The 20,736-nt window shown below is 29.4% G+C and overlaps 1 protein-coding gene and 1 non-coding gene across 3 annotated transcripts; one reads left to right on the top strand and one right to left on the bottom strand.

Annotated features, from left to right (window-relative positions):
- Window positions 1–2,401: 2,401 nt before the first annotated feature.
- LOC100791207 (protein GRAVITROPIC IN THE LIGHT 1) lies at window positions 2,402–4,479 on the top strand. 2 transcript variants are annotated; one of them, XM_026129586.2, is made up of 2 exons: window positions 2,402–4,050; window positions 4,362–4,479. In XM_026129586.2, the coding sequence occupies exons 1-2, from the start codon at window positions 2,727–2,729 to the stop codon at window positions 4,424–4,426; spliced, it is 1,389 nt and encodes a 462-aa protein (XP_025985371.1). In that variant the 5' UTR covers window positions 2,402–2,726; the 3' UTR covers window positions 4,427–4,479. The 2 variants fall into 2 exon arrangements, with proteins under 2 accessions (XP_025985371.1, XP_003532763.1); XM_003532715.5 differs by having other exon boundaries at window positions 2,405–4,479.
- Window positions 4,480–8,100: 3,621 nt separating this feature from the next.
- Window positions 8,101–8,174, bottom strand: TRNAI-AAU (transfer RNA isoleucine (anticodon AAU)). Its single transcript has one exon. It is a non-coding gene; the product is annotated as a tRNA-Ile (tRNA).
- Window positions 8,175–20,736: the final 12,562 nt, after the last annotated feature.

Raw genomic sequence — 20,736 nt, 5'->3', positions numbered from 1 at the left:
TGATCATGCTTTTTTTGTACAACTCAAACTTGTTAGTTATATGTTCGTATCATTTTTCAAGAAGACAAAGCAATGATATTATTATAAACCATTACTGTCCCAAGTTGACTATGTTGTACCCCATCTCCTGTAAGTTTAATTAAGACCTAAGGCTATATTTCAGTCACCATCATCCTTTCGGCTGTCTCTTTTGTGATGTTTTCCCACCAATGTGCAACCTTGGTCCCATTGTTGGCTTCAGTGGGATTCATGAACTACAGCTAAGTAGAACTAATTAAACAAAGATATATATCAAATTGAAATTGCAATTCCAATACAAGACAAGATTCTACTTGTATATATAATATATGCAATCTTGTTTCATTTTAATTCAATACTCGAGATCAAAGAAAAGCCAGAGTCCTTTCACGTAAAAATGGAAGCACATGGTTTTGTTTCTTTTCTTGTTCTGTCAACAATTTTGCAAATATTGAGAAAACGTGAAGAAAAAGTCTAACTCTTCTTCATTTGCCGTATTCGAAGACACACAAGAGACAGCTCCTCTCCTCAAACCACTGAAAAGAAAACGTGACTCTTCTTTTCTTTTTGCAAATCCGTATTTTATAATATTAACAGTGTTAATTAAGGGGTCAAGGGAAAATTATGGTGACTGAAAATATTTTCAAAAACCAACAATATATATTTAAACAAAAAAATTCTCACAAACTTACAATTTTTTTCATCACAATCAATTTATTTTTTGGTTTCTCTCGTGCTCAGCTTCTTTGATTGTATGTCTACAGACTACAGTGGACATATGGCAAAGAGTTTCGCGCTTTGAGCTGAACATCAACAAATGGACATTGGACACAGAATCGGTATATAAGATTTTTCAGCAAAGACAATGTCTGTGAAATATGAATAGTAGCAAACCTCCAAATTAACAAGTATAATAATCCATGCCGATCAAAAAGAAAAAAAGAATAATAATCCACCAAAAAATAAATCAAACAATGATATTTGATAAGGGTTTGGTGGAAATTATTTTAAATTATAAATAAAGTGTTAGCTTATTTTGTATACTTTAGTGTGAAAAGAATTGGAAGTACTTATCACATGTCAACATTTTCTGCTTGGTGCTTTCTCATTTTGACTTGGAGCATATGTTACATGTAACTTTCATGGAGATAAAAATTGTTCAGGATAGAATTATTATAAATGATAATATTTTTCCATTGTATGTTTAATTTACATATTTAAAAATTGAGATTATTAATTAAATTAAAATAACTAAAAAATATTCTTTTTTAAATTACTAAACTTGTCATCATATTTTTTTTATAAAAATAAAAAAATGTAATTTAATACTAGTAAATGCATGATCAAATAACACAACGTTCATTTTTTCACTTTTAAAAAGTTGTGTTATATATTGAATAAAAAAATGCATGCAGAGCATCTTCCATGTTTCTGTTTCTGCTGCTGGTTGCAGTGCTGCTTGCCTGCTTATCTAATATTCCTACATCCCTTTTGAGTTTTTATTACCATCGAAATAGCTTTTTGGAAACCACAATAATGTTTCTGACTATAGTGTCCCCCACAAATAAAAGCTATATGTATACGCATCTTTTATTTTTAACATAAAGCCTGGATATAATGGTAAACTTTATTCAGGTTAGCTACACAAATGTAGCCGTTCCTATTCATATACCTACAATGTACCAGTTCCTATAATTAATTGAATCTTTTGTTGTGATGCCATATGGAAAAATGAAAAACGAAAACGGTTCAAAATCTAGTTTAACTATTGTTCATATACAAAAATAATTAATTACTGTAGAGTGCTTAACCATCATTTGCTTTTCCAAATCAAATCAAAAGATATTTAACATTTCAGTACCTGTACCTTCTAGTTTACGAACATAAAAACACAACTCCCGGAGTCCTATAGCCCCTCACATGTTTCATAATGTTTTCCATCAGTCACAAGCATCACAGTTCCACGTACAGTTCTTGCAACGGTAGAATTTTTTTCAATTAGTTTAAACTTTTATTAATTGATGAATTGTTCTATAAAGCATGTTAAACAAATAATCTAAATTTTTTAAAATTAAAGTAATTAGAAAAAAACAATTTTTTTAAAAAAATATTCTAATCTTTCTATTTTCTCTTTAATAATATATATATTATATAATTTTTTCCTTGCATACAATTTATATATTACAATAGGGTCCACAATTAGATCATACCCATCAATCACGTAAGGCAATACGCCCCACACTATCATCTCTCTAGGTAGCTAGCTATACAGATATAGATTATCCCAAATACAAGTAGGCAAAGGAAATAAAAAAAGAAAAGTAGATAATCAGTGGCTTGTATGTCAAAGTTCTTGTACTACAAGCCTACTTCGAGTTTATAACATCTTTCATGAGAAAGCTAAAGCATTCGTCCTTTTCCTTTTCCCGCGCTTTATAAACACTCCTATTTGCTTAATCTCCCCCCATTATTTCCCTAATTCATGTTTATATATTAATATCACCACGCTACCAATCTCTATTTTTTGCTCAAAGACTCTGATTTGATAGTGTTGTAGTCAAAGATTTGCACCTGCTTTTCCAACCAAAATCTCCTTTTGCTACTGCAAACATTTTCTCTCCCTTTGTTATTGGATTTCACCAATTTTTCTGTGAACACACACAAAACTCTTATGCTTCTTCAAACAACAAAATCTTTGTCTTGAGATAATGGAAACCATGAAGCCCAAATCAGCACTGAGCAATAGGAGCAAGAAACTGGCAAAGACATTCCAGAAGGTGATGAGCCTCCGAAGTGCAACGAAACTCGCTTCAAACAATGGCATTTGCATGCTCAATTCCCACCTCAAAGTCAAGGAAGATCTCTTCACCGATCAGAACAAGAAACCCCACCAAGGAAACAACAAGAATAGAGCAATTATGGAGGCTCTAATTGCAAGACTCTTCGCTGGAGTCACCACCATCAAAGCAGCATATGCAGAACTCCAAATGGCTCAGCACCCTTACAACAACGAGTCCATTCAAGCCGCGGATCAAGCCGTGGTGGATGAACTCAGAGCCATATCGGAGTTGAAGCGCAGGTTCTTGAAAAGGGACCTTGATCTTTCGCCGCAAGTCACCATTATGCTCGCGGAGATCCAGGAACAACAAAGTCTCATGAAAACCTACGAAATCACCATCAAGAGGCTCGAAGCCGAGGTTGATTTCAAGGACAATAACATCTCATCGCTCAAAAAACACCTCGACGAGTGTGTTTCCTTCAACAAATCGCTTGAGAAGAAACTCAACTCGAGTGGCTCCTTGTCATTGTTTGATAACCTCACACTTTCGTCGTTGAGTCCATCCCATTTTGTTCATTTCCTTCACCACTCTTTAAGATCAGTTAGAAGCTTCTCCAAGATTATGATCGCGGAAATGGAATCTGCTCATTGGGATCTCGAAGCAGCGGTTAAGTTCATTCATCCAAACGCAGTTTTCAACAAACCAACTCACCAAACCTTCGCATTTGAATCGTTTGTTTGCATAACGATGTTTGAAGGCTTCAACTACCCAAACTTCAACGTCCAAGAAGACAAAAACTTACACAACCAAGGAGCAGAAAACCTCTACTTTGACAAATTCAAAAGGCTCAAATCTTTGAATCCGAAACAGTACTTAACCCACAACCCAAACTCTTCCTTCTCCAAGTTCCTGAAATCCAAGTACCTTCAAGTGGTGCACGCCAAAATGGAGTGCTCCTTCTTCGGCAACTTGAACCAGAGGAAGGTGGTGAACTCTGGAGGGTACCCAGATTCTACTTTCTTCATTTCCTTTGCAGAGATGGCAAAGCGCGTTTGGGCCCTGCATTGTTTGGCGTTGTCGTTTCAGGACGATGATGTCACTGTTTTTCAAATCAAGAAGAACTCGAGGTTCTCTGAGGTGTACATGGAGAGTGTCACGGAAGAATCTGTTTCGCCTTCTGCCGGGGAATCCTCTGATTCCAGCTCCGGCGAGCTTAGGGTGGGTTTCACGGTGGTGCCGGGTTTCAAAATCGGTAAGACAGTGATACAGAGTCAGGTTTACCTCTCTCTAGTGGGTTCTTCGGCCAGTTCCTAATACGTATTAATTATTACTGTTAATTACTGTATTAGTATATCCCATGTCATGGTAATATTATGAGTATAATACTCATAATGAGTTGTCAAGTATATACAATAAATGTTTATAAATTTATTAATTAGATATAAAATATCTAATAGGAGTATTAAATGAATACTTGACAACTCATTTTCTGTATTATTACTTGAGGAGGGGGACTAAAAGGATGGATACCAAAGTATTAATTCATAATTCCTGTATAATCAGGCATTTTTGAAGTTGCTATTGTACATTTGGTCTCAAGAGTAGGGATGCTTCAGGTGCTCTGTTAGACACTCTTCATGGAATTTATAGTACTATACATTTGGTATATACACCTTCTCAATTTCTGTGTTTCTCTTCTGTTATCAGCGATGTCAACTGTAAATCATCTTGTATAACAGGTAATGCAGTGTAAATAACGAAGGATAAGTCTCTTTCAGTTGATTATTAATTACAATACTTGGTTTAATTTGCCAAGTATAGGAGTAAGGAGTAATGATTCAAAGCATAATCATTAGGTTGTTTTGACTGGAGTGTATGTTAAGTTTTACTTCAATAAGCATAGCCTTGATTACTTAACCAAATGCTGTCGTAGTGCTCAATTATAAACGTTGTAAAAAGTAAAGATTAAAGTTTGTGGTTATTTTACGGAAAAGATTTTGATGATAAGGTTCCGCCGAGTGTTTGTGGTATTATTCTCTAACCTGTAATAAAAAGATAATATATTATGTCATGTTTTTTAACTACCTTATCATGTCTTTGTAAGTATAAAAATGAGTTGACATTATGATGTTCGCAAGAGAATAATACTATAAGCAATGAAGAGATTTATCTAAATTTTGTCTATATTTCAATATGGATATGTTTCCTTTGAAATGAATAAATGAGAATGCATCCACATGCAGTTAATTTGACCGGTATCTCACTTTACTTGCTTAGGAAAGGGTTTCGTTTTAAGGAAACATTTTTATTTTTATATTTTGGTGTTTAAACTAAAACTTGTGTCATTAGATATTGAAACTAAAATTAAGTTATGTTTTATAATCACATGTTTATTTTTCATTTAGAATCTTAAAATTATAATTTAAACTTTTAAATAAGATTTTAAGTTGAAATTTTATAAATAAATAAAAAAACATATATAATTGAAAGAAAAAAATGATTGATTTTGAATTCAGAGGAGAGTGTTATTAGTTCCACCTATTTAATGATTGATTTTGAATTCAAAACCTTGGATTTGATAGAAAAATGAGTCTAAGGTAAGCCTGGCTTGTGTGCATGATTGATGATGGGGCAGGGATGCAATGGGAGAGACGAGCCAATCAAGTAATTGACTATCGATGACAATAGGGAGGCTCGTGGGATAAGTCTGGGTGGAGTGGAGGGGAGCCACAAAGTATGGGTGTGAGAGCAGAAAGAGCACAGAGCCATGGCCATTTTGGACCCACATGTCATTTGGCCAACAGGGTAGCATAGCAATATGATCTTCATTAATTTGATCTAGGAATAGAGAATGAGAGTGGTGGGGTATGAGATAATCAGATTTTAAGGGCCCCACAAAAGAGAAACTTTGAGTGTCAGATTTATTTCTTCTTGCATTTCATTTTTGTCAAATATAAACTGACTGGCTCTGTTGGAACAGTGATCGGTTCAAACTTTGCAACAACTGATATCTGATGGCAGATAATTAGGGAATATGCTGCTTAATTTGCTCGTTAACCTGAGCTGTTCATTTTCTTTTTTTTATAACTGAGTTGTTCATTTTCTAGGCAAACAACAGTTCAAGAAATACAGGACACAAATATTATTCATGCAATCAATGCAATTTTTTTTTATAAAAAAAGTTTAAAAAATTACGAAAATGCAACAAAAAAATATTTAAATTTTTTATGCAATGACTGACAGATGTATCTCACGTGATTAGGGTAAAACAACTACCATTAATAAGTATCAGTTGGAAACTTAGAAATTTCTTATTTCTTTCGGGTAACTCGATCATAGAAAGTACTTGGATGTTTTTTTACTAGGGTTCACGAGATAGATAGGCAATAAGTCAGGACTGGATATTACTTCTAGCCAATAATGTCTGTCGTTTCCATACCCACTCACTATCACAACGGTACAATCCCAATAAAAGTTTTTTCTATTGTAATTGTGGAATTAACTTCTTTTTTTTTTCATTCAAATTTAGTAGATATCGGTCTTTTTGGGGGTGAGGGCAAATCCTTGCGGGTGTCTATCCCACACAACTTGAGATAGATCACTAACTTACACATATTTTTCCAACGACCATCACCGTAATCTCTATGCATCCTAAGCATCAAATAGCCAAATTTTGTGATCGCATCATTGATCTGAGGGTGCAACAGAAAAAAAAAAAAAAAAAAGAAGCTTGTTTATCCTTGGTATAATACACCATATATGATGGCAGAAAATAATAGTCCGTACCTTCAAATTAATTTTAAAGTAAAAGTTGAGCATGAACATATAGTATGAGTAATTAAGTAGGAATTCTCAAGCAATTGGGTAACAATGTTTCCCAATTTGGATATTTTAGTTTATTCGTAGCTTGATCTGCACTCCTAATACCAAACCCTTTGGGGGCAAATCCAGCTAATAAATACTAAAGAGGTCATCAATCAATACCTTCGCATAACTTTAAGAAAAGTTAAAATTTTTGACACCATGATGACAAAAGGAAACCTCTTTGACAATACATTTCATGAGGAGACACAAAATCCTTGTGTTTTTCAGTTTCCTGACAGCATGGGACGTCGTCTTTGGGTTTAAGAACTGGTGGGCTGCCAAAACAAACACATGGGAAGACATAAATGTGGAAGTTGGGATTGTTAAATGAGACAAGCTAGTTTTGGGTGGTTTGATTTAAGATTTTTTTTTATCACTTTTGATTACAAAAAATATAACCAATAAAATGATATTTTTATGATTAAAAAATAAAATATTATTTTTTCCAAATCAAACGACCCTTGCCTATTCTTGAATTGGCGATAAAAAGTGGAATGGGGGAACGAGTTGTTATATTGTTTGGTTTATGAAAATTAGGAATAGAAAATAAAACTAATAGAACAAGATAAATCATCATCGGGAGTTGTAAGGTTAATTAGACAATAAAAGAAGAAAGACATGAAGAGAAGATTGTGATTTCGATATTTCCGTTAAAAAAAATTAATAATTAACAACTAATATCTACAAATAAAAAAAATCATGATCCATTCAAACAATACTATAAAATTTTTATTTCATTTCATCCCATTATATTTTGATTCATTTCATTTTATAACACCAATCCAACATAACTTAACATGATGAAAATATGCTGGAAAAAAAAACATGTTGGAAATATTTTTTTTTGAGAACTTGCATGTTGAAAATAATATTCAAAGAAAAAAATAATATAATTTCAATATTGTAAAAGTAAACTAATCTTTTTTTATTTAATAAATGATGCAATTAATATATTTTTTTAATAATTGATATAATTAATATAAAATTTAGATTTAGAACTACTAAAACAATAAAATTACAATGAAAGCCCCGAAATTATTATAACTTATTAAATCAAGTCATTGAAGGTTTAAAAATAACATATTCATATTTATGTAAGATTATTCATATTTACTGGTATTAGTACCAATACACTTACTAAAAAAGATTATTTATATATAGATATTTTTATATTTCAATACCTTCGCTACTTCTTCATTAGAGGCCATTCCAATAAAGATATTACAATTGCCATTACCCAAAACAAAATATTACAATTGCCCCATAAAATAACCAATAAGTTTTTTTTTAATGTTAATAACCAATGGATTTGATTTACCGGAAAAGGAAAAAACCAATAAGTTTAATTTACCGGAAAACAAAAAAAAATAAAAGAACCCCGTGAAGGTCCACGCCTCGTTTAACAATTCACAAAAAGAAAGATGAAAAAACACACATTTGGCCCATGCAGGTCTCGAACCTGCGACCTTGGCGTTATTAGCACCACGCTCTAACCAACTGAGCTAATGGGCCACTTGATAAATTATTTGAACAATAGTTTATTTATTTATTTTTTATTATATTGGAGATTATAAGTTATTAAATTGAACCGGTGGATTATGCGGTTATACCCGCGCTTTTTGGCAATTCGCTAGTGGAAACAAAGTTAACACACTTTTTTTTTATATTATTGAATATACATAATGGATTCTATTATTTGTATATGCCATATTGTATGTTACAAATTTCTAACTTTTTTTGTTATATTTTGTAACATTTCTAACAATACATAATACTTATTCACCTAATTTATATTTTTTAAAACATTTTAAATAATAAATATTACTATTTTCTTAATTACCTTTTTAGTATTTAATATTTTTGCCTAATATCTATTTCTTTATGCTTGAATTATATAAACAAGGCGGATAGGTGTAATACTCTGTGAGCTAAAGTTAACAATGGCAACATCCTATGAGTTCTCTCTACTCTCCTTATTCTCTTATGCTTCAATCTTTTGTGAGTTCTCTATATTCCCATCATTCTTATGGTTCAACATTCCGAGAGTTCTCTCTACTCTTATTGTTCATATTTCATAGATATGCATGGTTCAACATTATGTGAGTTCTCTATACTCTTTGCATTGATAGCTAATAGTGAACACCTTCCAGCTCAACTAGCTCTTTGCATATTTCATCGCTGTCAATGAACACATATATCCCTCACATTATTCTTCCTTTTCATTGTCCTGAAGAGGCAGCTGAAACCATTTCTATAGAGACCCAATTCTGAGTGGGCCTTGACAACATTTGGAGACCCATCTTAATTCTCAACTACAAAAACAAAATGAGAGAAGAGTGTCCAAATATGTCTTATTGTAAAATGACATAGGACATCTTAATAGAAAAGAACTTTGGAAATAATTAGACTGAAAGAGAGAGATTTAGTGGAGATAACTATAATTATAAGGATGGACCTATCCACGCAGTATGTGAACTGATTTGTTGCGTGTGATTGAGAACGCTGACTCTTGAAGTTGGATTGGAACACAAGTACGTGGAGTTTCACATACGGTTGTGTTTCTAATGAATCATTCAGTTTCTGATTTTTTAATGTTTTGGGAGTGTAAGGTGTCTGTTATGGTAGGTAGAAGATTCAATCCTCTGCCGTCATCCAATGCATGCTTGCTGGATGCAAATAAATTAAACGTGTAGTTCAAGTGACACTCACAAATTAAACGTATGTTTTTAAATGATTAATTTAAAATACTATTAAAAATTGATTCGTTTTTCAGAATAATATTCTAAAATTTAATCTACAATAATTGCTTTTACTTGGATGCTATTATAAAATTACCTTTGGAATATAATAGGTTTAATTGATTGATTTTATTTTTTAATCTTCTACTGTTTATTGATGTCACTTGATAAAAAATTTCCATCGATCAATTTTTTTTTTCAATTTTTTTCTAATTGAAAAATGGATCAAGTGGTTAGTATGTGGTCCCATAACTAATAGAAATTATTAACATGAATAAGTGACTAACTATTTGCACCGTAGTATAACATTTTATTGAGATGACATCTTACTAAATTTATTGGTGAGATTTTAATTTATTTAAATGCCTTAGTTTAAATATATTAAAAATGTAAAAATGATGTACTTAAATAAAATTTCATATTTAGATGTTTTATAATTTGTCTATAAACATATTTTATTTGATAAAATGTATGTCATGTAAGTTATTAATCAAATTAATTCAATTTGTTGGTAAGTAGACAATAAATTGAAAAATACACCTCCTTTATTCAATTAAAAAAAACTATAAAATATAGGAATCTAGTTTTGAAATGAAATTATCTATCTAGTTTTTTGCCTCTTAATCAGATATGATAATTAGGATTTAGAAATAATGCAAACTATACTTGAATAATTTAACTTTATCACTGGCCAAAATGCTAATGCAATTACTCCAACAAGAAAGAGTGTTGGGTCAGAAGATGTGCAAATGGCAAAACACAGGCCACTGACGGTGATCCCCTTCTAAAAAAAAAAACCAGCTGGGTGCTGGTTGAGGATATGCTATATCTTGGTTCTTTGGACGCGTTTTTTGTCTTTTTCTGATGCTATTTTCTTGGCCTAAATATGCAACTTAAGTGGCAGACCAGTAGTTGCATACATGGACCATATCTAACGCTATTTTTTTCTTCCTCCTTTGTACTTTAAAATTGAAGATCTCACCTACCATGCTTTCTGAAATTGAGTATATCTGGCATTTAATCCAAGGGACCTTTTACTCATAACACTTGTACCTGAAAAAAATTTCAAAGTGTTACAGCTGGTATAAGATTTTTTTTCAAACTACCCTAGTTTGAGATTGATCAGCATAATTATGTGCTATATGATGGGATTAATTGGCTCAGGAAATCTCCCACAATAATACCTCAATTGCGATGTGTAAGTTGTGTTCCACTCTTCTTGAAGTAAAATAACTCATGTAGCATAATTATAGTGTTCATTGTTGGAGATGCTCATTTCGCTATGGTTCTGGACTGTTGGTTATATATATTTTCAAACACTTATTTTATAAAAGATAGTTAAAGTTAAATTACTCAATAAATCTCTAATTTATTTGCAAGTTTTCAAATAGGTCCCCCATACTTTTAGTCCCTATAGTGTCTAAAACTATTACCAATTGTCATTTTGTGTCAATTAAAAACTACCAAAAGGTAAATCAAAGAATTTACTATTTTAATTTAGGGATCCAATTAAAAAAAATTTAAAAATTTATTTAAAAATTGACAAATAGTTCAGGGACGTACTGATGAGTAATTTAATTTATATAATAAGAAGTTAACATTTCATTCAGGTATTAACCTAGTAAAGGTATCCTATAAAACAAGTAGTAACTACTATTTAACTATTGAGATGTTTTTGTTAGAAACGAAAATAAAGTTAATAATAATATTTGGGTGTAACGCATTAGGGTTAGTTTAGTGGTCACTAGTGAGGGTTGTGGTAGATGCAAGAACACTTATGTTTGATCCTCAATTGTTTCCACTATACGTCTAAATTATAATATTTGGGTGTAATGAATTGGGATATTTAGACATTTAATTTGAGAAAATGCGAGATAATCTTTTTTTTGTGTACGAGAAATGAATATTATTCATTAAAAAATTAATATATAAGTTGTTAGTTTTTTTATAAACAAATGTAATTTTTTGAGTGATAATATATATAATTTTAATTTTGATTATTCATTGATGTATAGTTGTATCATTTAAATTTGTTTTTCTCACTCTCATCTTTTATAAGTTACATGTTAAGTACTTATATAAATGAGAAAGGATTCACTTATAGGATAAGTAATTCTTTTAGAATTATTTTTCATTCTCATTATTCATTTTTTGAGATCAAAAGATTTTAATAAATAATTAATTTTAATCATTAGATTAAAAAAAATAATAATAAAAATCTAAAATAACTATAAAAAATTAGGTGAATTTCTTTTCTATATAATAGAAGTGCTTTTTGAGTTCATAAACTTTTTCAGTATTGAACTGGAAGCGTCATTTCTTTCCCTAAATTCTGCTCATAAAAAACTTCCATATAAAAATATTTTGTTTAGTCAATACATTTGCTTTGAAATAAATACCATAAGTTTATGTCAATGAAATAGCTTTTTAACGTTGCGAGCGTGGAAAGTGACATATCAACAAAAATAACTTACAATTAATTATGGGAAAAACTCTACTTTGTAATCATTTATCGCTTTCTAATTAGAGAGATTGGAAAGGAGGTGAAAAGTATATATAGGCAATTTCAATCTCTAACCATCTAACGATATATCATCACCATGTCACAACTCACAAGTAAGTACCAACACATACATATAGTTAGATTCCTTAAAGCACATTGACTAAGATTTAACTTTAACTTGTGTATATGAATAACACTTTAATACAAAAGCCAAATCACATTTTAAGAAAAGCTATGCCTTGATAATAATTAAACATCGATTGTCAAACAGAGATACCCTCGAATCTTGATACAACAACCCTTGGTGAAAAAAGTAAGTGGAAGCTTACAAACAACTGTCTGGAACTATTTTTTTTTTCTTAGTAGGACGCCAAATAGGGTTATCTCTGGATTCCCAGTCCCAAATAAAAAAAATTCCCCACCCTCTGTTACAATTCCAAATGGCACAACACAAAATATAATATTACATTTGAGAAAACGTTGATGCAAAGCTTACAAGTAGGCCGAAAAAAAGAAGTTGACGTAGAGCTCAAAATTTATTCATTTTATTTATGTTTGTGGTTGAGTATAATCGTAAAGGGAAAGCAAATAGACCCAAAACAGAGGAAAGCATAATCACATAACATATATATTCATTCATTCCACTTTTACACCGTTCAACTATTCCCTACGGTTTATTTATATCACAATTTGAAAATCCTCTCTACCACCATACAAAGAATTTGACCATATAACAAAACTGATCCAATCAAAAAAATGTGGTGTCACCATCTCAAAAAAGAAAATAGAGAAGAAATAATAAATAAACACACAAACTTAATTAGTTTATTAGTGACCAACACCAGGGCTAGGAACAGATCTTAGAAGAACTGGATCGATGGTTATGAGGTGTCGTGCTATGAGCTTCTCATCAACCTCCATGGAGTGCCCTTTTTTGCTTGGTGAAGAAGGTGGCACGGTGCCCTTAGGGAGTGCACTCAGGAACAAACTGTCCCTTCTTGAAGATGGGTTCAGCTTCTTGTCTAGAACAAGTTTTCTGGCTTCTAAACATGAGCAAAATGAAGCAAATAGAAGCATGAAGAGGAGTAGCAAAGTGCTGGGTCGTGACATATTGTTGTTAACTGCAGGAAGCAATTGTGAAAGAACGAGGGAATGGCTTTATGAGGGCCAGTAATTGTATTATATAAGAAAATGGAGAAATGGGTCAAGAGAGAGAAAACAGAGTGGGAGAGAGAACTTGGAGATCAAGCTAGCTAGCTTTAAGGAATAAGAGATGGCTAAAGTCAAGAGAAAGTGGGCATGGGGTTTGAAAATCCAAATTGTAATTCAGACAGGATATCGATGTAGAATGGGATTGTTGGGATTGAAATGTGTAGGTGTGGGTCTATAGTAAATTAAGATATTGATCATATATTCAAATGTTACAAGCCCCACACGGGGCATATAAATTAAAACTTTTTGTTAATATGTCTTAAGAATTCATCTTAAAGAACATATATTAGATAGTATATTATTATTATTATTTTTTAGATATTTAAAAATATTAAATTGTTCAATATTAATCTTTAGAGGTGAAATATTTGATCGGTATATCTTTTAATATATCCAGATCAAGCTATTTGTAGTGATTTTAGCACTCAAGTTAATGTGTACACGATATAAATAAATGGATGATGAAAATTAAAGAGAGTTCATCAGACCTCATGAGTCTGTTTATATCATTAATTTCTTTCTTGTTATATCGTAATATTTTCTACATCTACATAAGATAGCATCAATCTATTTTGTAATGTTTTTTAATAGTTTATTTATTTAGTGTTAGAAGGTTCTCAAACACAATGGTGTATGTTTACTCGCTCAAATGATGGATCTCAGTCACTGGAGCAACATATTGGTTTATTTGTCAAATTGAACTCATACTCTAGAAAGTAGTCCATTAGATAAATAATTTGTGTGTGTCAGATGTAATAAATATTCTTTATGTTTATTTGATTTTATTTTGTAAAATCATTTGAAAATACTATTAATAAAACAAAAAATCAAATAAGAACTAAATTTAATGACACGTATATTTATTTTAACATGAATCTAAATTACTGTTATTCTTGTAATTTTTTAGAGTTTAGTGAGAGTTGGACTTGGAGTGATAAACGGTCTAACTTTATTTTACCAAAAATAAAATCTAACATCGGCAACAATGTACAAACTAGTCACGCAATGTTCGAAAACAAAATCTGTATTATGTTATTCAATTCAACTACAATAAAATCTCATTAAATTAGTCGACTAAAATAAATGAACCATTAATTTTAATTTTCCCTTATTCGACTTTTAAATAGTGAATTATAGTTTTATATACTTAAAAAACCCATAGCTATTCATAGTACGGACTGTGGAGGATCTTAAGTTAGGTGAGCGCAGCCGGCATGTTGTCTCTTGTTCTTTTGTTTTTTGAGTCGCTCCTCTGTCCTTTCTTTTGGAAAAAATAATTTTTGCACATTTTTTGCTTACAGTTACTAGTCTGAATAAAAAAATTTAAGCATATTTTTCTTTTTTAGATTCAAATCTTGAAATACCAGTTTTTTTTTTTTGTGTCTCGATCAAAACTAGCTATACTATCTATAAATAAATAAATAAATAAATAACATGTATTTAAGGATAATCTTTTTTACGTGTTTTATAAGTACGTTTAAATATAGAATAAACAAGTAATTAAAGAGCTAAAACATGTGATGGCTTTATAATGAAGAAAGAGTCGATTAAAAGTATAAAATGATGTGTATTCCTCGGTTTAAAGATAATTGTGTCATATATTTATTTCGATAATTATGTGATCATCATTCTACAAAAAGGTTGAAATCACTTTAACAATTAAAATAAGTAGGCATGGTTATAATATATTGTGGGCGTGGCCCTTGTGCAACTGCAATAGCATTTTAAGTTTAGGGTGGGGCAGTCAGAACTTTCGGTCCTGCCGGATAAATACTAGCTTTAAGTTATTTATTATATATATATATATATATATATATATATATATATATATATATATATATATTCATAAATTTGATGGATATAATGTTAATGAGTATGCATGATATCCTATTAAATCATTGCACATTAAAAAAAAAAGAACAAAAACTAAAGAAAAAACAGATATAAACGGATCGGAAACGAAAGGTTAATTAAATATATCTATTAACTCGCATATTTAATAAATAAGGAAAATAAAACTCACTTCTGCAGTTCAACTAGCTTCTGAGGAAAATTTTCCTCTCCAATATTCGCTAGTATGGTTTACATAATACATGGATAATTTAGTTATTCCCAACCCATCATTGTTATTAATTAAGCGCTGACATGATTTTCATAATCGAAAACACAAATGGCGTAACTTTTGTGTATAAGTAAAAAAATTGTATATAAGTCATATATTTAATAAATAAGTATAGAAAATAAAACGCACCTCTACCTGCTTGAAAGGTAAATTTTCGTTTTCAATATTCGCTCTATGGTTTTTGTTATTCCTGACCTATCGTTGTAACTAATTACGTACGTACTAACATGCATGATTTTCAAAACTGAGAACTCAGGTGGGGTAACTTTACATGTTAGATGAATTAGTTAAGTATATATAACTAAAATTTATTCTTATACCAGTCAATAATTTCTTACCCTATAATCGATCTATGTATACTTGTTACAGTGTTACTTTACATGCTTACTTTTCCTATGATCACTTATCCAATTAGTTTTAGGTATAGATAGTTGATCCATGCACTAATTAGCGTGAGTTGTTTTAGTTTAATCAGTGATATTGAGTTTAGGTTATGGAAATGTAATTGTATTAAGTATTAAAATGAAAAATTTTATCGTTTATAATAATTTAATCTGATTCAAATAAAATTATCTTCAGTAATACATATATATATATATATATATATATATATATATATATATATATATATATTGTTTAAATTAAAAAAAATAAATTATTGATAAAAAATTGTCTTTAAAATAATTATAATAATTAATATGTTAGATTTAATTTAGTTGTACGTATATATTTAAAGTAAATTGTGACTGTAGTCATACGTATGTTTACAAAAGTATCGGTTGAACACACATCTATTAAGTTTTTTTTATTTGTTATTTATTTCTTTTTAGATTTTCCAATTAATAAAACAAATTGATAAATGTATAAGATTTATGTGTCATTTTAAAAAATAATCAGTGCTTGGTCTAAAGGAGAATAATATAAAACAAAATTTATTTTAAGTTGTTTTCAAATGAAACTCGTATATAGCTTTTGTCTTAAACAAAAATATGAAAGGTTGTTAATCACTACGAAATTAGCAACCCCTATATTCACATGGGTGAGAATGGAGCTAAATTTAAACAAGTTGATTGGAAATCTCAAATTATAATTAAAAAATATTCAAAATGTGCTTACTTTTCTAACATATACTTGTGTTTGTTGTGTGTAACTGGACCAAGAGGAGTTCATACAACCAACCATTTTTAACATAAAGAAAAACAATATGGCTGACTTGTGTTAATTGATATCACGTTGAAGGAAATGTAGGAAAGAGTAGGAGGGAAGTCAAACTTTGTAGTTGGATAGGATTACGTGTATGCCAAATACTTTTTTTCTTCTTTAAAAAAGGTCTAAAAGAAGGAAAAGGTGTTGGGAGGAATGGATACAGACAAGACTTAATTATTCACACATGTCACAGTTCAGGTGTTTTACTTGGGACATGATTTACCTAATTACCGAAAGTACTCTGGCTTGTTTGGGTTGATGTCACCATAAAGTTGAAACACGATAAACAATGGCAGAACCACATTATCATGACAACAATATGATACCAATAAGAGCATTATGAAAAATTGTAGCGACCCAAAAAATGACTACAAAGAATTATTAATCATAGCTCTTGTTCAAGTGACACTGAAGTTTAAAATTTGAGTTTGCCAAATAAAAAAAAAAAGGCAGATTCAAGATCTTTTATACGAGTTTATATAACTCGTGTTAATTAAAATTTCAAGTGATTTGCATATAACGAACGAAAATAAAAATACTATGGAATGTGTAAGATGAGCTGAGCTAGCTAGTAAGCTTACAGACCAATTATTGAAGAAGCTCAAACAAAACATATAACTATAAATTTAAGTATAAACATTTTAGGACAATTCTTGTGCACTTTATCTTATAGGACATTAAAAAAAGAAACGCAAATTGTATTTCATTTTATGTAACATTTTGTATATAAAAAGAGAAAAATAAGAAGAAAATAAAGAAAAGTATGCAATAAGATAAATGATGAAATCCTTTTTTTAAGATTAAGAGAAATAGTAATCAAATTTCTAAACTTATGTGTGTAATAAAAATTTTAACGTGTGCATGTATGCATACATTAGATAAACCCAAAGAGATAAAAATAATATTATAAAAAAGTAAAAGTTAAAAATAGGAATCCGACTAGAATTTCCTCAAGTTTCATTACATTTATATGATCGTTTTAGTTCAGTAGCAAATTCCAACTTGTTCGTAACATCATTCATAAAAGCAACACCATATGGTTCAAACACAATCTTCTCGATCGAAAGATGATCGAAGGATTATATCAAATAAATAAAAAAGGCACACAAAGTAATCAAAGTATGATCATACTTATAAGTTATATATAAATAACAGAGTAAACCATGCATAAAGTTCACAAAAGACAATGGTATTTAAACACACGAGGCATTGGCTAGGGACTTTATTGGAACAAAAGTGAACCCACCCGAAAAAATAGACTGCCGTATCTTAAAGAAGAACATAAAGTTAAACAATATAATATAAAGAGTTTTTTTTTTCTGAATATATAAAGAGTTTTTATAATATCACTTAATTATATTTTATGTATGATAAGTTTATTAATTTTAATAATAATTATTTTAAAAATCATATATTTAATAAGAGCTTAAATTGATTGACTGTATAATTTTTTTACACTTATAATATATAAAATTTAATCTATTAGAACTACTCATCTGTTTTCAATATAAGAAATAATGCTTAAAAAATCTTAAAGATGAGTAGGATGCTATATTAATTATTCTAATTAATCAAAAATATGGATTTACAATAATTAGTCATTAGACATTATATTTAATATTTTAATTATGGTTAATAGCATATTATCAATATGATGAATAGTATTGGGCTTTTTTCTTAATGGATCGTGATGCCCAATAAGAGATCCATGTCCTCATTTATTAAATTGTTTAATCATTGACCCATCAAACGGTTAACATAGACATAAAAATCAACCGGGTAGACGGAGTCCTCTTTCACCTCTATTCTCTACAGAGATTTATTCTTTCTCGACTCCTTCATTCTAGGTACACACATCTAACTCAATTGATCTGTCTTTATGTGTTATAGAACATGTTATAATAATGTATATACTTTTATTTATTTTTTAATTGGGTTTATAGAATTTTACCATATTGGATAACATGTTTGAGGTGATGGTGAGATGAACCAAAAACAGTGTTTGATATTAAGGTGAGTTTCAAACAACTCATTATTGCTTTAAGAAAACCACGTTTTGACAGTATCAAAACACATGCATACTTAGTTCCCCATAACCCTCATAATCATGTTTACGTTAAAATTGCACACAAAAGATGTAAGAGAAATGTAATGTAGCTTGGGAATTGCACATTTTGTGCTTTTGGTGCGTTAACGCGTTAGTAGTCCATAATTTTATGACTAACAAAATTGTTATAGTATGTCAACCCGTCAAACCACCTCTAAGTGAAGTCAATTATGTTTTTCAACTCACTTTTATTGGAGGGCCATCCTCTCCCATATCATTTAAGTGAATTGAAAGTGGATCGAGACAGATTAAGTCGCTCTGGCATCTGAGAGAGAATGTTTAAGATATTATATTTTTGGGTTAATTAAATTTTTAATTTTTTAAATATGTTATTTTTTGTTTTTAGTCCCTATTTTTGTTTGTTAAGCATTTTTTGTTCCTCAAAGAATAGAGTAAGAAATTGCCTCTTTCCAAGTTTAGAGCTTAATTTTAATGATGAAAAAAATAAGAAATTAAAAGAAAAAAGTTGTAAGCATAAGCATGATACATTTGATTTAGGAAGGAAAGTGCAAGGAAAAAGATAAAAGTAAAGAAAATGAATAGAAAGTGAAATATTTTTTTTAGATTGTTTGATAAAAAAACAGACAATAGAAAATGAAGATAAAATATATGATTTTCTCTTAATTAATCCTTTAAATATATAACATTTTTTACTTTAATCCCTGAAAAACTTTCTAACATAACACATTCATACGACTGTCATGTTATCCAAGACATTCATATGTCATGGTTAATGTGTCCTACGTTGGACACATCAACATTAAACAATCTCAATTTGATATTGAAGTGTAAAAATACTAACAACAAATAAATGAGGAGAGAAAATGCTAAAAAACAATAGAAACTAAAAAAATTACATATTTATAGGAACTTAAAATTTATTTAATCTTATATTTTTTAATTTAAAAACATGCAATTTAATTTGTACAAAATTCATGTTGTATTATTTAGTATAATTTTTTCGTCATGCTTTAGATATTAATTATTTTAATTTAAAAGGATTTTTTTTAAAATTAAAAAATTAATATCAATTATAAATTGGTTTGAAATATTACAATATATATAGCTTTGTGATCTTTTTTAGTTCAATGGAGATTCTTTTTAATTTATTTTCTTGGTTTAATTTATTTTCTAATTAGTTTATGCATTTTTATTTAAAAATAAATTCACCATGGAATTTATAAAATTAATAAACAAAAATATCATAACCAATGTGATAATAAAATTTGATCATAATAATTGTTAATTATTAATATATTTTGGAGTTAAATTATATAAGAATTTATAATTTTTTTCTATTAATTCTTTTTTTAATAAATAATCGTTAAATTAATATCATTTATGTTTTTGTAAAAAAATATTAAAAGTGATCAATTTATTAGTAAATGCGAACTTAGTGCAAGAAATCCAATCACTTGCACTTATAAAAGAAGAAGAAAGAGTCATTTCTTCTCTCCATTCCTTTTCTTATCTTCCCCTCTACTAAATATTCTCAATGATAGAGTCTCCATTACAATGAAAGGCTAAATTCCATTTGTTGAAAACTTGACCAATTACTCTTGATGTATGTATAAATAGAAAAAAATCATTAACATTACATCAACAGTAGCTCTGGTAGGTTAGGTTTCAAACACTTTGATATTCTGAATTTCCTTCTACAATTTTCTCATCTTTTTTGTTTTTAATTAATTAATTTAAATTCTTGTTTAATTTCTCATGTTGTTTAATTTAATTTTCTGTCAATTTAAATTATTGTTTTCTCATAATTTTTTTAAATTAATTTTCTTTAACCTCCTTTATTAATAAAATATTCATCTACCTAAATACAAACAAAGTCTCTTTGGACTTAACACTTGAACTTTCATTTTAACTTTAGTATTTAGGACCAAAGATCAAATTGCACTTGTCAATCCATCTACCGATGATAAAGTAATTGTTTCATGTAAAAAAAATAGATTAATAATTATTGATGTAAGATTTTTTTTTAAAAATAAAAAGAAAAATAATCAAATAAAATCAAGGACGACAATTAAAAAATTAAACAAAATAATAAATGAATCAAATTAAAAATTATATAAAATGATGACAATTGAAATAAATATAAAACTAATTAATTGGAATTAAATTCTACACTAAATTCTACTATTTTATTTTACTTTTATATATAGAAAGTTAATTGTTAATGA

This window comes from Glycine max, chromosome 8 (assembly GCF_000004515.6).
Source record: "Glycine max cultivar Williams 82 chromosome 8, Glycine_max_v4.0, whole genome shotgun sequence".
NCBI lineage: Eukaryota > Viridiplantae > Streptophyta > Magnoliopsida > Fabales > Fabaceae > Glycine > Glycine max.
Note: the sequence above shows the minus strand (reverse complement) of the source record. Positions and strands in the feature narration are given on the sequence as shown.

Bases quoted from the DNA above. Each gene is read 5' to 3' on its own strand.
- LOC100791207 (XM_026129586.2), top strand. From the start codon at position 2,727: ATGGAAACCATGAAGCCCAAATCAGCACTGAGCAATAGGAGCAAGAAA. The intron at 4,051-4,361 runs GTAAGACAGTGA...CTGTATAATCAG, and splicing joins GGTGCCGGGTTTCAAAATCG to GCATTTTTGAAGTTGCTATT.